This window comes from Pseudorasbora parva, chromosome 12 (assembly GCF_024679245.1).
Source record: "Pseudorasbora parva isolate DD20220531a chromosome 12, ASM2467924v1, whole genome shotgun sequence".
NCBI classification, from domain to species: domain Eukaryota; kingdom Metazoa; phylum Chordata; class Actinopteri; order Cypriniformes; family Gobionidae; genus Pseudorasbora; species Pseudorasbora parva.
In genome coordinates this window covers 40,092,885-40,110,359 of record NC_090183.1, presented here as the reverse complement: position 1 = coordinate 40,110,359, position 17,475 = coordinate 40,092,885, and the positions used below count along the sequence as shown (strand labels likewise).

General features: G+C 38.6%; 1 protein-coding gene across 3 annotated transcripts; it reads right to left on the bottom strand.

The window, feature by feature from the left end:
• Positions 1-20: 20 nt before the first annotated feature.
• On the bottom strand, positions 21-15,043 carry tespa1 (thymocyte expressed, positive selection associated 1). Of its 3 annotated transcripts, none has more exons than XR_010908670.1 (12): positions 14,846-15,043; positions 11,043-11,199; positions 10,384-10,426; positions 8,177-8,217; positions 7,343-7,396; positions 6,345-6,384; positions 6,125-6,220; positions 4,166-4,374; positions 2,359-3,290; positions 1,902-1,986; positions 1,040-1,483; positions 21-988 (listed from the first exon to the last, which is right to left on the bottom strand). XR_010908670.1 is itself a non-coding variant. In XM_067460279.1 (11 exons), exons 2-11 carry the CDS (start codon positions 11,185-11,187, stop codon positions 1,389-1,391), a joined length of 1,740 nt encoding a protein of 579 aa, XP_067316380.1. In that variant the 5' UTR covers positions 11,188-11,199; positions 14,846-15,043; the 3' UTR covers positions 21-1,388. The 3 variants fall into 3 exon arrangements, 1 of the variants encoding a protein (XP_067316380.1); XR_010908671.1 differs by having other exon boundaries at positions 21-886; XM_067460279.1 differs by having other exon boundaries at positions 21-1,483.
• Between the last annotated feature and the right edge of the window lie 2,432 nt (positions 15,044-17,475).

Below are 17,475 nucleotides of genomic sequence, written 5' to 3'. Positions count from 1 at the left end.
TCAACCAAAACTCCATAATTCAAATAAATAATTTATTACCACTGAGGAATTAAATAAGGGCAATATGTACTGCAGCTCATTCATCTCAAGAATAAGACAAAAAAAGTGAAAAGGCCTACACAAATAAAACTAGATAAAAACCAGAAGTTAATATTTATCACTGTATGTTTTTCATTTACACATTAAAATCAACATGAAAGCAACATTAATACATGCTTGAGGGGCCAAAACTAGCAGTTAGTAATCTTAATTTTCTAGATTCAAATGAGATCAATCAAATTTCTTTATGAATCAGACAAAAAAGTTATGACTTCAAGGGTTAGTTTACCCAAAAATGAAAATTGTCATTATTTACTCACCCCATCTCGTTCCAAAACCTTAAAGGGATAGTTCACCCAAAAATTAAAATTGTCATCATTTACTCAACCTCAAATTGTTCAAACCTGTATGAGTTTCTTTGTTCTGCTGAACACAAAAGATATTTGGAAGAATGTTTGTAACACAGCACAGATAACAACCCAACTATTTCCCCCTACTATGTTAGTGAATGGTAATTCTCTGTGCTTTAAGACTTCTCATCTTCATCTGTTCACAGCTATGCTACAACCACTTCAAAATGGTTATAAAACTAATCCATATGAATTGAGCGGTTTGTTAAAAATTTTCTGAAGACTTGATCCCTTTATATGATGAACTGATTTAATTTAGCCTTTTATTCACAGATAAATATTGATCAGTGAACATAAACATAAGCTCAAATGTGCTGCATAACACGAGAATAAACCTCATTGGCTCTCGATGAAGCTCAAATGTGCTGCATAACATCAGAATGAACCTGATTGGCTCTTGAGGAAGCTCAAACGTGCTGCGTAACACCAGAATAAACCTCATTGGTTCTCGATGAAGCTCAAATGTGCTGCATAACATCAGAATGAACCTGATTGGCTCTTGAGGAAGCTCAAACGTGCTACGTAACACCAGAATGAACCTCATTGGCTCTTGATGAAGCTCAAACGTGCTACGTAACACCAGAATGAACCTCATTGGCTCTTGAGGAAGCTCAAACGTGCTGCGTAACACCAGAACCACATGAGGTTTATAATGACATGAGGGTGAGTAATTAATATTCAGAATTTTCCTTTTTTGGTAAACTATCCCTTTAAAGAAAAAAAAATTAGATGACTAACTTTAGTTTTAGATTAGTCTAAGCAGTTTATGCAACAGGTCACTGATCTCATTTGCATGGTTCATCTGTACACAATTCTGAAAGAAAAAGTCAGTCCAATCAATTTACTGATGGATAAAACCACTGCAAACACCATTTCATGTTGACTTTAAGGTTATTAGTTGACACACTGTGTGCTTTTTCATTAGGCTAAGTTTTAATGTTATGTTTTCTCCGGGGTAAAGAGGGAATGGTGCACATCCTCTTCAGCATATCCACTGCTGTCCGACTGAAAACTGTCCCCTCGCAGAGGCCATGCTGAAAAAGAGAAATGGTAAAAGCTGACGAATTTAGGCAGTAAAGACACCCAGTTGTTTTTTAATGGTTTCTGTGAACCAAAATGATAGTATGCAGATTTTCTTCTGTGGCTTCCTGTTAGGTTGTTTCCCCTGAAATGTTTTAACGATAAGCCAGATAAGTTCAGCTGGACCAAATTCTTTTTACTACATGCAATGCTTTTTTAACAAGTCAGCACAACACCTCCCTTTCACACCACATGCTGCTTACTGTGAACTTTTAAGGGTGATTTTGCTTATTTGGGTGATAACACTGCATGGCTGATTAACACATGTTCAGTTGATTTGGTTTTACTAATCTGATCAAAAATTAGTCAAATTAGTGGCTAAAATTTGCCTCATGAATTCTGATGACGATAAAGACTACTCGTGTTACTTACATTTGGAAGGCTGTGTCGAAACAGATAATGTGACCGTGGAGCAGAATTCTGATGAAGTGGCTTCCTCTTCCTCTGCACTGTGAACCTGAATTGAAACTATACTTAATCATGATCCCACAACAGGATTAAAAACTAGATTTTTACATCGTCGGAGGATAATGTGAGTGCTGTTTTCCAATATAAAACTACTACGCTCTTGCTAAGGTGTTTAAATCCCTGACCTGAAGCATGAGCAAAGGTAATAGTGTAAAAAGTAATAGTACAAAAGCTTGCAGCATTAAAAATAGCAATGAGACGCATAATCTCTATGCAGAGGTGGAACACGAAGAGAAAGTTTGGAGGTGGATTCAGGAATGAAGAGTTGAGTAATATTCTTAATGACGTCTTATGGGAGAATTTGTGTGGGCAAGCTTTTGCTCTTGACATAAAAATGCATTAAAATGTTGAGATAACGTACCTCTTCCAGTTCAAAGGAGTTGCCTTGTTTGCTCAGGTTGAGTGGTTTCAGAGGGCTTAGGTAACACTTGATGTTGGATGAACACTGCTCCTGTGTGTCTCTGTTTGGGAGGGTGTTGTCATCCTCCCATCCAGTGACTGTGATCTGACATAATGACTTGGGTAAATTCATTGCGTTAGATTGTCTTACGGAATGTGTTTTTGTCATCTGGTGGGCAAAGTCTTTGCCATCCATACTATTCATGTGTATGCAGCGATAAGGTGCCTGGTTGACATATTCAACAGCCTGAGGGAATATGACATCATGTGTAACGATAGGGACACGTTTCACGTTAACGTTGAATGTATTCGAGTGAACCGAATGCAGGGTACAACCTTTGGACTCCACGTCTGTGTTTGGCTCCTGACAAGGTGTACACTCTGCTAATGTATGCCTGAGGTTGTGTGCGTCTTCATTTTTCGTCTCAGGTAGTGGATGGCAAGATGTATGCTCAAAACAATCAGTCTTTTCAGTGTTTTCCTTGTATGTCTTCTCCTCAAGTTCTTTACTGCTCTCTGTAAACCAGTCCAAGTCATCTACTTCCATTTGAAGACATAAATCCTGGTCGTTAGCGTCGTCATTTTCTGCACTCTTCTCAATTACACCAGACAGACTACATTTACGCTTACGAGGTGAATTGCTTGGAGACGTGGAGTCTGAGCCACGGGATCCCGTGTACAAGCACATCTTGGAGATAGTGTCTTTTAGTCTTTCAACAGGAGAGCGCGGTTCACTGCGGACGCTGGTTCGAGACATGGTCCTCTCCACGATCGGGGAGTTGAAGGTTAACTGGGGTGGTGCAAGCTTCTGGAGTGGCGTTCGGGACACGTGGGAGTACAGCGAATAGAAAGCGTTGGCCATTGCCGTCAATGCCTCTACTTGTCGGAAACGACCTGTGTCAAAACAAGATGAGTGAATGTAACAATGTTTCTAAGGCCCTGTTTACACCTGGTATTAAGATGCATTTTGCTCCACCGGATCACAAGCGGACGATGCTAAATACAGGTGTAAAAGCTTGTCCACTTTCAACCACTTCCAGAGGTCCATTTGACCGTATTGCTTTCTTAGTGTAAATGTGGTTGAAAGTGTTTGAACAGCCACAAAAGACCCCCTATACTCTCCGACTACTGACCTACTGCGCAAACACAATGGGAAGTGCGCCAGCCAGATGGGATATAAACTTTGTCGGCTGGAGACCCAAGTATTGGTTTGAAGACGAAAAATGTACCAAGCACAATGTTCTTTTACAATTCAATGTTCGGTGTGGTCTTGCGGCTGTCAGAGCAGAAACAAAAACTGCTGTAGTGATAGTTCATTCAAAAATAAAGATCACCCCATGATTCCTCCCCCCTAAAGAAGAATGTCATATACACCTAGGATGGCTTGAGTGTGAGTAAATCATTGGATAATTAAAAGTTTTGGGTGAACTATCCCTTTAAATAGATGCAATTAAAGGCTTATTAATATGATTTATGACGCATTAATATAAAGGTGCGATTAGTCCATAAATCGCTTGAACAACTACTAGTCCACTGGAAAAGTACTTTAGTCGAGGACAGCCCTACTTATTTTGTCCAATAGATCGAAAGATCTGAAAAAACATTTACCCACCAATAGACCCTCCCCTGAAAGAAATCAGGAGCTGCAAACGGAACCGTCTCCCTCACCTGCTTGTGATCCGATCGACCAAAACGCACCTTAATATCAGGTGTGAACAGGCCCTATGGTTGTAGTAAGAGCAACATTGTGTAATTCTGTTATTCCTTACTTGCTAATGAAAGACAAGGGTCTTCCTGGCGTATCCTGGTGAGTTGGGATTCAAGGAACAGGCGGAAATTGATGCCTCTGAGCTGGGATGGAAAGTTGAAGAACCGGACTGGGATGCGGGCAGTCACCTGTGGTTCCTCGCAACCGAAACCCAGCTGGAAAAGGGTCTCTTCTGCATCTTCGGCACGCATCTGAAGGACCTCAGACACACTGGTGGATTTTTGAGATATCATGAATAATGAAAGATGTTTCAAAAAATAAAAAAGTATTTTAAGCCCCGTTTCCACCAAAATGACCCGGAACAATTTGTACCAGGAACTTTTTTACAGGAACTTTTCTCCCCCCCAGACCTGCAACTGTCTGCGTTTCCACCGCGATCTAAAGTTCAGAGAAGATTAGGCAAATTAGTTCGGTGATGCAGGACTGCGTGCGACTGCTCCTCAAGTCAGTGACAGACAGTAATAATTTCTGTACCGATTAAAAGATTTAGTGGACTGTTTACATGAGATGTTATCTAAACCGATCTGGTGTTTACATGTGAGGACTTTCAATCGCAATAATTTTGTCACATGCAGTTTATCTGCTTCATCAAAAATGTCAACGCTGTTTTCTCCAGCAGCTGGAATGTGTTAACTGTAGCAAAAGCAACTCTTAACGGCCACCAGAACTAAAACAGTATTATATAAGCTATTTATTTGTTGTAAAGTGTAATCATCATCTCAGAAAAAAAAAATTCTTCTGTCAGGCGCAGTTAAAGTAAAAACTGCCTCGGGCAATATACGCGGTGTCATTATTCCAACATTATCTTTATAACTTACGAAAAAGTTTACCCCTCAGAAAAATTAGCTTTCCTCTCGTCAACATGAGCTGTCACGTCATGTAAGGACGCAAACTTAAAAGTAATCGGTCAGGTCTTTTACATGGTGAAAAATAGACTGTAAAAAAATTAATAACGAGTATGGAAGAGAGTCAAGCTGTGCTGCTTTTGCTGGTTATGTATAGGTTTACTAAAGAGGTAATTAACAACGACAGAAAAGAGCAGTAATATGCAGATTCAGCAGCATGCAGCATATTCAGAAAGCTTGTAAAGCTAGATTTAAAATGACAGTGTCTATTATTATCAGCTATTACGGACATTGCACGTGAGATGGCTGAGACGAACGCGAGCCATCAGACAGAGAGCAAGACTGATATTTACTGAACTCAGAACGGACCTCGCAAAAGACTTTTAAAAATGCCAGTTGAAATAAAATGCTAATAACCAGTCCGCATGTTCAGCGCCCAAGTCCCGCCCTCGAAAGTTCCTGAACTTTGAAAAAGTACTACCTCGCGAGCAGGGTTGTTTGGAGGGGGAAATATTTACCCGGAACTTCATTTAGACCCTGGTTCCTGCGGTCTTAACACACCGAGTACCACCCAAAGTTCCTGATTCCTGGGTAAAGTTCTTGCGGTGGAAACGCGGCTTTAGAGAACTCTAGCTCAGGTAGATATGCATGGCATTTATGCCCATGGCATTTTCATCCCTTGCATGATTATTTTTTGAATAATTTGCATAGTTTCATAATGCCGATGCCAACAGGAGTGTAGTATGTCAGTCCAAGGAATTTTGTATATGTTAGAAGGAAATGAACAATTCAGAAAAAGTGAAAAAAGTAAGCAGATTCAGTGTTGCTTTCTTATCAGTGAGAGCCACCGAAGGTTATTAATACTACGTGTCTAATTGTCATAAATTTACTACTTTATCATGCATCACTCAGCATTTGAAACCACCTAGTTTTCTGTGTTATACCAAAACCGTTTACAGTCGGCCTTCATGAGAAGAACAAATCCATATTAAGCATGAAAGCAAAGTGCACAGTGGGGGAAATTGTTTTGCTTATTTCCTCTAAGCTGGAAACCTTCATCCAAGAGGCCAGTTAAATGAGGTTTTATTTGGTTCATTCTGTTTTGATGCCCTTACCTGGAAGCGGTCCTGCTGGTAGTGGTTGAGAAAGCACTGGATGCGACACTCTGGCCCATGTTGAATAATGGCAGGTTTAGCTTCTGTCGAGGAGTGCTGTTGATATGCAAACAATCCATGTAAATACAATAAAAGAAGGGATTAAGAAGCATAAATGAGTAACCCTGAGCCAGAGAATGAAGGCAAGTCAATGGTACGGCAAGGTCAAGCTATTTCTTACCTAAAATGTGGCGCACCGGAAGCAGCATATAATGCTGTGGCTGTGAAATAAATAATAGCAGGTATAAGTGAAGGAAATAAAAATATGATGTACAACACTGTTCACATTTTTTTTATGAAATTAATACTGAATATGTATTAAATTGATCAAAAGTGACAGTAAAAATCTAATGCTAATTTCAAATAAATGAAAGAATGAAAAAAATCATGGTTTCCAAAAAACATTAGGCAGCACAACTGCTTTCAACATTGATGACAATAATAATATTTCTTGAACACCAAATCAGCCTGTAAGAATGATTTCCAAATGTGACGCTGAAGACTGGAGCAAAAATGCCAAGACATTTTTCATGAAAGCTTTATCATCACAGGCATACATTTCATTTTAAAATATGTTAAAATAGATAACAGTTTTAAATTAAATATTAATATTACATCATTTATCAAATAAATACAGCCTTGGTAAGTCTTCTTTCAAACACATTTCAAACCTGGTACTGTAGCCTTAAAAATACACACCATTGTCTTAAAAAAACAGTTATTCATTCTCATTACTTGCTGTACAGTACTACATGTACAGATTTTGTTAGAGTGGAGGTTCAATCTCAAACAACAACGTACAGTACATATTCACTGCCATCAGACTGATTATGAGAATGAGACCCTTGCTGACAACTACAAGGATGTCGCTCAAGTAAGAGGTTTGACATTTCAAAGAACCAATTATTCAAAATTCATTGTGGCAGCCGCGGCACAAGGGTCTAACGCAAAACTGGCTTTGCCTTTAATTGGCAGTTAGCCAATATGTTGTGCAGACATGAAATATAATGCATTAAGGGCTGAAATCAAAAGTTTATGTTGAACTATTAGTCATTCTGCAGACATTTGTAGAAGAGAACTGCTCATTAAAGGTGACGTGTGTGTTCTTTTACATTGTTAAAACACTTCAAGCTGTCATTATACCAGAGTTACTGTTGCTATTGCATTGCTTCTACTCACCTTCTGCACCCAGACTCAGATCATCCTCAAAACTGGGGCCTGTCTTCAGAGGGCCTGTAGTGTTACATTTTTAATTTGATAAGGATTTAGACGCAAAAGGTGTGATCAATTAGTCATTAAACACTGGCATGTCAGGGCCTGCAGAAGTCTCAAAAAAGCACACATTTCTGCATAATTCAAATGGACATCATTCACTATTTAAAGCTGTTCACACCCATCTCTATTTAAATACAGTCAAAGAATTCCATGAATTTTACTGCACAATCATCATGTAAAATGTGAAATAGTGTAATGGTATAGTGTACTTATAATGTAGTGTGTATTCAGGTTTTTAGGCCATGCCCCCTACATTATGAGGACATGCAGGTTCAAATCGCTAAATGATCATATTAAACATTTTTATTAAAAATGTAGAAAATACTCTGTGAGGGTTATGTTTAGGGGTAGTGGATAAAGAATATCATTAGCTCAGTAACAAAGTCTATTGTATGTCCTCATATGATAGGTGGGTTACATTTTATGTTATGTCATTGTTACAGTGTACTGAGTAATATTAACAACATGCACTTACTATAGGGTTAGGGTAGCATTAGGTTTCGGTTGAAATTTAGTTGCATAGAATTATGCATAATTTACTGTTATTACTATGGTAAATACATGTAACATAATGTAACGAGGACACTGTGAAATAAAGTGTTACCGATAGGTGTACCAACATGTTTGTACAAGTTCTGTGTATAGGTATACTTATCAATGTAAATATGACAGATTTTGGTTGTGCAGGTTCTGAGCATTCATATTCTGAGTCAAAAACTTGTTTTGCCCTAAACATACCTGTTGTTAAGTGACTGCTTTTGGCAGAATTGGCTTCATGCCTACAGATAAGATAGAGCAAAGGAGAGAGAGAGAGAGAGAGAGAGAGAGAGAGAGAGAGAGAGAGAGAGAGAGAGAGAGAGAGAGAGAGAGAGAGAGAGAGAGAGAGAGAGAGAGAGAGAGAGAGAGAGAGAGAGAGAGAGAGAGAGAGAGAGAGAGAGAGAGAGAGAGAGAGAGAGAGAGAGAGAGAGATGAAATGAGAGGAAATACAAATGAAAAATTCACTTTTATCAAGTCTGAATCAGCAAAGGTCTGTGGGCGGGTTGCGGGTATGCAGTAAAATACTGCGATAAAAATAGAAACACACACGCAGATAGGACGTATTTCAATCCTTGTGGCAGTATCTACTGTTCGCCATTATTAAACAAATGTAAGAATGATAGATTGTTTGATTTTTTGCTGCTTGTCACAGGAACAAAGGTCTTAAAGTGCCCTTTTTTAAAATGTCATAATTTAGTCTTGGAGGTGCATCAAAGGTCAAATGAAGGTTTCATTTTCTAATAATACACATTGTAGCATCCCCACAATGTTCAACGATTCTCAAACGACTCGATGGATGAACCAGTCCCTCTTAATCCGTCCTTTCTGCGAGCCTGCTCTGCTCTGATTGGTCAGATGACCCAGTCGGTTGTGATTGGTCTACTGCGTACAGCGTGTATTTCGGAAACAAATGCCATTACCATAACTGAACTCAAGCAGGCTTCCTAAAGCTTATTGATAGTACACACTATAAAGACAGTAACGATGATGTCAATTGTACACCAATCCCAACGCGAGTCCGAAACGATGATGAAAGCCGAACCTTTCTCAGTACAGTGCGTTTCTCAGTGATGAGGTACATTATGAGATGTTTCAACTGTAATTCCTCACCATCAGCATTAATAAGTGTGCATCCATCAAAAAACCTGTGTGTGTGTGTGTGTGTGTGTGTGTGTGTGTGTGTGTGTGTGTGTGTGTGTGTGTGTGTTTCTAATTTATTGCGGTGCACATACGGGACTTGTACCAATAGCAGTTATACATTAACCGAGCACTAACGTGAATGGCAGATGGAACATAAATGTTGGTAGGCTAAAACAAATCTTGCTCCATCCTTTATCTTTACTCAAATTAGTAAGAACGACAGACAATCTACATTAATAGACACAGTTTTAGGTAATAGTGGCCCACAGCTGATTTACAGTAGTATTTCAGTAAGACGGGAATAACGTGAGTAGTTAGCCAGAGACTTACACAATATGGAACCTAATAAACCCATTGTAGAGTACAGCTTCTTCTCGACATGATGCTACCCAGTATCCGTTGCCGTGTTTGAGGGGGTTCACGTTTTCTGGTGTCTGTGCGCTCAATAAGTGGACTGGCAATATGCTAATGTTTCATCTTGACGTCAAAACGAAACAGTTTGCGGCTCATTTGAAAAACGATTTGTTTAAATGACTCAGTCGATTTACTTTTGAGTGACAATAACTTTATATATGGTGCGCTTTCAGATTTAAAACTTTGCAGGATGTTTTTATTCACTTTGAAATATGTTACACACTACATGAGAATCCTTAATGGGGCACTTTAAGAAGCCAGAATAACACTTGCTCTCCAAGCCCTGTGGATTCTGTTCTGTCTCGCATCTGACTGCTGCTGCTGTGAATGTGATTAGATAGACTATTTAATTTAGCTTTGCAGGATATAATTCCAAGTCAATAACCTAGATGTGTTAAATGTTATTACATTGCTAATAGATTGGAAGAAATGGCTTGAAGCGTTTTCTTGGAAACACTTTTGAAAAAATGTTCTTTGTGGCTTCTCTAGGAATTTGCAAAGCCTAAACAGTGAGAAACAATAACAATACTGTCAAGTTTTTCTGCAGTTTCCTGATCCAGAATGAAACATTTTGAAAACAGATTCTTCCTCAGCGCAATCTATAAATAGAGTACCACAATGTAGCTCAAATACTTTTCACCAAAAGCTTTCAGGTGAAGGTACAGTACCTTGTGAAAACATGGTATTTGACCCTCAGAGGTTGTTAATGTTTTTTTGTTTTTTTTTGCTTTTTACCTGCCTGACCTTCAACAAACAAGCTCAAAAACATTTGTGGTTTTCCACTCACTTGCTGTTATTGTATTACAGCTGACATACAATGACTGTCTTTTATAGAAAGACACACAAACACTCACCCACAACCTTGGAGCCAGGTTTCAATCTTTCCTGCAGAGCATCCTGTGGAAACAAAATAAAGACGCACATAGTGATCATAGCCTGTCTGTTTGAGAATGGGTGTGTGTGTGTGTGTGTGTGAGAGAGAGAGAGAGAGAGCGAGAGAGAGAACGGTGTAAATGAGCTTTCTGTTTTGGAAATAGAGTTTATCTGGTGGTAACCATGTACTGTTTGTGGTCTGTCCTTTATCTCTCACAGCAGCAGCTATAATGTGAGTTTAATTTAGAAGTGGCCTAAATCAAAATGAAAATGTATTAATATTGGTTAAATGTGGTATTTTAATGTCAAACAACCTTGTTGTGCATTTTCATTGCTGATCATGTTTTGCTTATTTACTACATAAAGCATACGGCAGTCCCAAAAGACTGGACTGTATGACTGTCACTCTATCAGATAACAAAATATCAAGCAAAGTGGTGTTTTATTGAAAAAAATATAAGTGCAGTTTTCAAGCAAATCATTTCACAAATGAAATAATTTTCTCAAAAACACACAAAAGTGAAGCCTTTGCGTGTAGCTTTGAATTGCTTGGTTAAGAGGAAATGAGATATGCCACTTCTTTCCATATTATAGAGCTATTGATATAGCTAAATGTGTTAAACATTAACTTGATGCACACCATCTACAAAGACGTCATCTTGGAGAGAGAAATGAGGCTGCTGTTCTGCAGTTGGGCTGCGGTGTTCTGCATCTCTGACGGTAAACTTGCGGCCGCTGCTGAGCGCCCACGCCTGTCGCCTCTCAATCTTGGAAGGACTCTCCATCCCTGTGACCACCTACCATGAGAAAGCATTTCTTACAGGATTATTGAACTCAAACCATATTTTGACTCAAATATAAGCAGCAAAATAGAAAAAATAACACCAGAAACAAATAAAGACATCACTCTCAAGTGAAGCTTTACAGAAAAGCATGATGTTGATGTTTTTAACACCTTCCATTAATGCTAGATTAATTGAGATAGAACACTTATCCCAGGACTCATTTAAAATGCATAATCACAATTCAAATTAAGTAGCATTTTACTCAAAAATAAAGAGTCTAACAACTTTACCTTGGAGTGAGAATTATGGGGGAAAAAAAGAAAAAAACTTGCATCATAATAAGTAATTTGGTAACTAAACAATTCCAATAAGTTTAGTGACAACAACGTGTTACAATATTTACATGACTGTTAGACTATTATTTTATTAGTGCTACCTTTATTCGTTACTTACTCTTGATATTGTTGATTCAACATTGATTTATTTGGATAAATATCAGATACAGTAGATACATTTTCTAAAGAAAAAAATCTCTCAATGCTGTAAACATATGGGGGCCCTGTCAGCTAGTATTATTAAAGGTTAAAATTAACAACTCAAATTAATTTAATGCGTTTTTTATAATAATAATAATATTATAGTATTTTAATAATATAAGTAAAAATATATAATATAGTTTGCATATTTAGCGAAATACTTTTTAGCTAACTAACATGCTATGGTAATTAAATGGCTTTCCCGAGGTAAATGTAATGGTACATGACATTATTCTCAGCTGTTTTATTGACCTCTTTCCACATTTAAAGCACGGATTTGATCAATTACAGGAGACATGATACATTTCGATATGTTGTACTGTATCTTTAAACATACCTTCATTCACGTTTATTTATTAGTTAGAAGTAAAGAGGAAGAGATGATCAGTTCACGAGCTGCAACTGAGGTGCTACAGCGATCTATCACGTCTAAGAGCGCCAAAATGGTATTTATTGCTTGAATTCATCAAATTAACATTATTGGAAAGATGAGAGTTTGTTTCATATCAAAGTAACCTGCTCTGTCTTGCCTGTCGGTGTCGGTTTCCTCTTTGCAAACATTTGTGAAAGAATGGGTCTCTCTCTGGAGCTCAGTGAATTCAAGTGTGGTACCGTGATAGGTTGCCACCTGACTCCGAGCAAAAAGCCCATTCGTGAAATTTCCTCAGTACTAAATATTTTATGGTATTATAATGAAGTAGACAGTAGGCCACATAAAATCACAGAGCGAGGTCAGCGCATGCTGAGGTACACAGTGCGCAGATGTTGTCAACTTTCTGTAGAGTCAAAAGCTATAGACCTCCAAACTCCATGTGACCTTCAGATTAGCTCAAGAATAGTGAGTAGAGACTGATCTTCATGAAATATGTTTCCATGGCTGAGTAGCTGCATCCAAGATTTACATCACCAAGTTCACAAAGCATGGGATGCAGTGGTGTAAAGCACTCCAATACTGGATTCTAGAACAGTGGAGGCGTGTTCTCTGGAGTGATGAATCAGACTTCTCTGTCTGGCAATCTGACGAATGAGTCTTGGTTTGGCAGATGCTAGGAAGACTGTACATGCCTGACTGCATTGTGTCAAGTGTAAAGTTTGGTGGATGGGGGATTATGGTGTGGGTTGTTTTTCAGGGTTTGAGCTTGGCCCCTTAGTTTCAGTTGAAAGGAACTCTTAATGCTTTAGCAGCATACCAAGACATTTTGGATAATTTTATGCTCACAAATTTGTGGGAACAGTTGGGGCTGGCCCCTTCCTGTTCCAACATGACTGTGCACCAGTCCACAAAGCAAGGTCGTGGATGAGCGAGTTTGGTGTGAAGGAACTTGACTGGCCTCTGCTGACCTCAACCCGCTAAAACACCTTTGGGATAAATTAAAGCAGAGATTATGAGCCAGGCCTTCTCGTCTGACATCAGTGCCTGACCACAAATCTGCTTCTAGAAGAATGGTCGAAAATTCCCATAAACACACTCCCAAACCTTGTGGAAAGCCTTCCTAGAAGAGTTGAAGCTGTTATAGCTGCAAAGGGTGGACCAACTCCATATTAAACCCCATGGATTAAGAATGTGATGTCATTATAGTGCATGTGCATGTAAAGGCAGACTTCCTAAAACTTTTTTCATTATAGTGTATCCATCTGCAGGCCCACAGCATCAGCTGTTTTAGAACCACAAAACCGGAAGTGAGCGGTGGGGCTTAAACAGTCTTAGTTGCACTATGAACATGATATTCTTTTGTTAAATATAAGCTGTTTTCACATGGATTTTGATTGGATCTATGTCTACAATGTTTAGCAACAAAGTCACAGTGCAACTCTGACTGTTTAAGCCCCGCTCCTCAGTTCTGCGGTTCTACAGTTCTTCACAGCAACGCCATCTTTGATTTTTAATAGGAATGAAAGTGAGGCTGTGTGGAGATGACGATGTCATCCTGCTGAACAAGTCCGCTTTTACAGCCTTATTATGCTTATTATTGTGCTCTTATAAACTATTCTGACTGAAACGTTTTGAGGAAAATGTTTTGAGATAAAAACTGAAAGAGTTGTCGGAAGCTTAGGCTTTTAATTTAATTTCTGGCGAATGCATTTAGGCTTCAAAATGAATAAAATATGTGTCATCTGTGATAATTATCTTGATGGACAAAACATATAAGTATCTTAAACTTGTGTTGATCTCAGAGCTTGTTTTTTTTTGCGATAATCCAAAAGCCTATGGGAAAATTCTAATGGTTTTTAGATGAGGGAACCAGTGTGATGCTACTGCTGGTTGGCCTAAAAAGTGACGCCATACCTGCACCACTCTAAAAGAAGTTTACCCAACTATGACGACTTCCTTTTCTAAAAAACACAATATGTCAAAAGGATCTATTGTGAGAAGGATCTATTGTGAGAATGAATTGCAATTGTAAGTTATAACTTCCAATTCTGAGGGGGGAAATACAGATTTTTCTACTTTATATCACGCAATTTTGAATATAAATCAATCAAAAAAAAACAAAAAACAAAAATGTCACAATTAGCCTATATTTTGTATTTTTTTATTTGATGGACAAATCTTCCGTAAATCTGAGAGCCATTAAACGAAAACTAAAGTGTTGTCATATAAATAAGTATACTAAAGCAACAATGACATGACAGTGTCAATATGTTATTGAATAGCCTATTATACTAACTGAAATTGCTCCAGCGATGTAGGCTACTTTTGCTTAGTAAGGTACACGATTTCTGACACAGAATGTATGCTTCAAAACTGACACACATTCTACATGTTGGTTAAGTAAAAAACGTAACTTTTAAAACCCCGCCAACCTTTTGACTTCCTGTCGGTTCGAGCCTTAATTAAACGTCATAAGCAACCCCTGCATAATTATCTTTCTCCCTCTATATTCGCACTCTAACTTGCATAAAGACAGCTTGCGTTATAAAGGAAATCACGCGCAAGCAGGTTCGATGGAGTAACAGAAGTAGCCTAAGTTAACCATATCCCTTTCACTTATAAAGATTACGTGCATATTGTTTATTAGCGAATAATGAGTAACCGCACAGACAGTACGGAAGTTTATAGTTATAGGCTATTAAACAATCTTTTCTAGATGAAGGTTTACGTTGCGCATCATGTAGCCTACCTTAAAAAGTGCCTCGATCAGTCCATTCTCATGGCAACGGCATAATTCACCGCTCTGGTGTCCTGCATCCCGCTGACAGTTTGCATCTTAAAGGATGTCCATCGCATAAAAACAACAGAAGGGAACTTGAGAGCCACACTTGTTGAGCCGCCAACGCAAACTTTCGTGCTGCTTACAGTCATGACGCGCTATAACTGACGGAAGCGGTAGGAGGAAGATGTGTTGCTGAGAAGAATAGAAAGAGAGCTCTGTTGTGGCAACACACAGTAGGAAATACTGTTACACACGATTTCTAGAGCAAGTTTTATCGACTGAAGCATGCGCAAGGTAAAATTGATGCATCAATGTCTAAAATTAGAGCTATAGCCTCGACTGTTTTTCATTTAAAAAGCCACTTGTTTTAAAAAGATCTATATCTTTTATCCGTTTAGTCATTGGCCTATGTGTGACTGTGACATTGGCTTTACAGTAAGTGTTAGATTTGAAGATGTCAGTTACGCTGCCAGTTAACACTCACACACAGCTCACTTTAACCACTAACCCAGTTAGTCACCACCCAAACTGCATTATATTTATTGATGGAATATTGCAGTATTTATTATGAACGGGTTTCAAAGATCATCAAATCAAGAACAAATGGGTAAAATTAAAGGGATAGAATGTCGTTCCACACCCATAAGACCTCCGTTCATCTTCAGAACACAGTTTAAGATATTTTATATTTAGTCCGAGAGCGTACCCAAGTGTATGCACACTATACTGTTCATGTCCAGAAAAGGAATAAAAACATCATCAAAGTAGTTCATATGAGACATCAGTTAGTTCATTAGAATCTCTTGAAGCATCGAAAATACATTTTGGTCAAAAAAATAACAAAAACTACGACTTTATTCAGCATTGTCTTCTCTTGTTTTCAAACCTCAAATAAAGATTCAAACGATCATGAATCAGCGGATTGATTCATGATGATTCGGATCGCATGCCAAACTACTGAAATCACATGACATTGGTGATCTGAATCATTGATCGATTCACTGATTCATATCCGTTTGAATCTTTATTTAAGGATTGAACACAAACAAGGATACAGATCTGGACATGGACAGTATAGTGTGCATACACTTTCATACGCTCTTGGACTAAATATAAAATATCTTAAACTGTGTTCCGGAGATGAACAGAGGTCTCACGGGTGTGGAATGACATTAGGGTGAGTCATTAATGACATCAATTTCATTCTTGGATGAACTAAACCTTTAAGTACAGCCCAACATTTTTTTCTTGTTCAGAAGCCGTTTTACTATGATTTTATGCAAGATTCCATATACATCCCATTAACTTTTTATCTCAGACTTTTTTTCTCGCAAAACTGATATAAAGTTTATATCTCACAATTCTGACTTTATATCTCAAAATTCTGGTTTATAATCAAAAACATAAATCAAATAAATGGACATAGTGTCCATGACACCCATCGTATTCAGAAGAGTAGTTTTGAAGTATAAAGTGGTCGAGCTGGCCGTTGCCATCTTGGCAGCACACCACCGATCGTCACTCATGGATAACAGAAAATGGGCAAAGAGGCGGGACGGGGGAGGAGCTGAGGTGACATGACATGATAGCCAACAAACAGCAGACAAACGACAATCCACCTGTCACTCAACGTGGCCACGCCCTTAATTATGCAGAACTTTTAAGAATTAATATAATGTAAACAAATAAGTTTTGTCCACTGATATATATAGAGAATCATATATACAGACCAGAGAGACAGACCATTTATACAGACCATTTAGATCAGTGGTTCTGTCCCTAGCGGCCAGTCGATTGATTGCCGTTTAAGTCACTTTCCGTATTGGTTTCAAGAGAAACTGAGGGAGGTTGCTAGCCTGACAAGCCAGACTCACATCAAGATGTTTGGTCTGGAAACTCACCATAGACAGGGGTCAATCCGAGGGGCGGGATAAACAGTTGTCTTTCAAACTCCCTCTGCACGCGATAGGATAGCGCTACACCAACCAGAGCAACGAAGGTGAAACAGAGCTCGTTGACAGATTAAACATTCGCTGTATCCGGTCAGCAAAACTCCGAACACATCTTCCCTTTTTAAGAATGACTTAAGTGCCATTCTCTGTTCTTTTCTCAGAGAAAAGCTTAACTCCAAGTCTTCCAGAGTCGCGGTCAAAGCTGAAAGACCGCCGCCGTTCGCCAGTTTCTGTGTTTACTAGATGCACGCAAACTCGGCCATCGTCATTATGGCCCCGCCCACCGACTCTATACACGATATACATGTGATTGGCCCGGCAACAGATTGGCGTTTACAGTTTAGAAAGGTATTGAGAGTTGCTAGACGACACTCGTGGGCAGATTAGATTTGCTGCCACTAGGGTGCGTCTAGATTTCTAGGCTAGGAGGTTGCCACTTGCTTATAACTCATAATTCTGACTTAGGCTATATCACGCAATTCTGACTTTATAAAACACAATTGTGACTTTATAACTCGCAATTCTACTTTATATCACGCAATTCCGAGATTAAAAAAGTCTGAATTGCGAGATGTAAACACAATTTTGAGCTTAAAAAAAGAGAAAAAAAGTATCTTTTTAAAATGTTTTATTATGTGGTAGAAA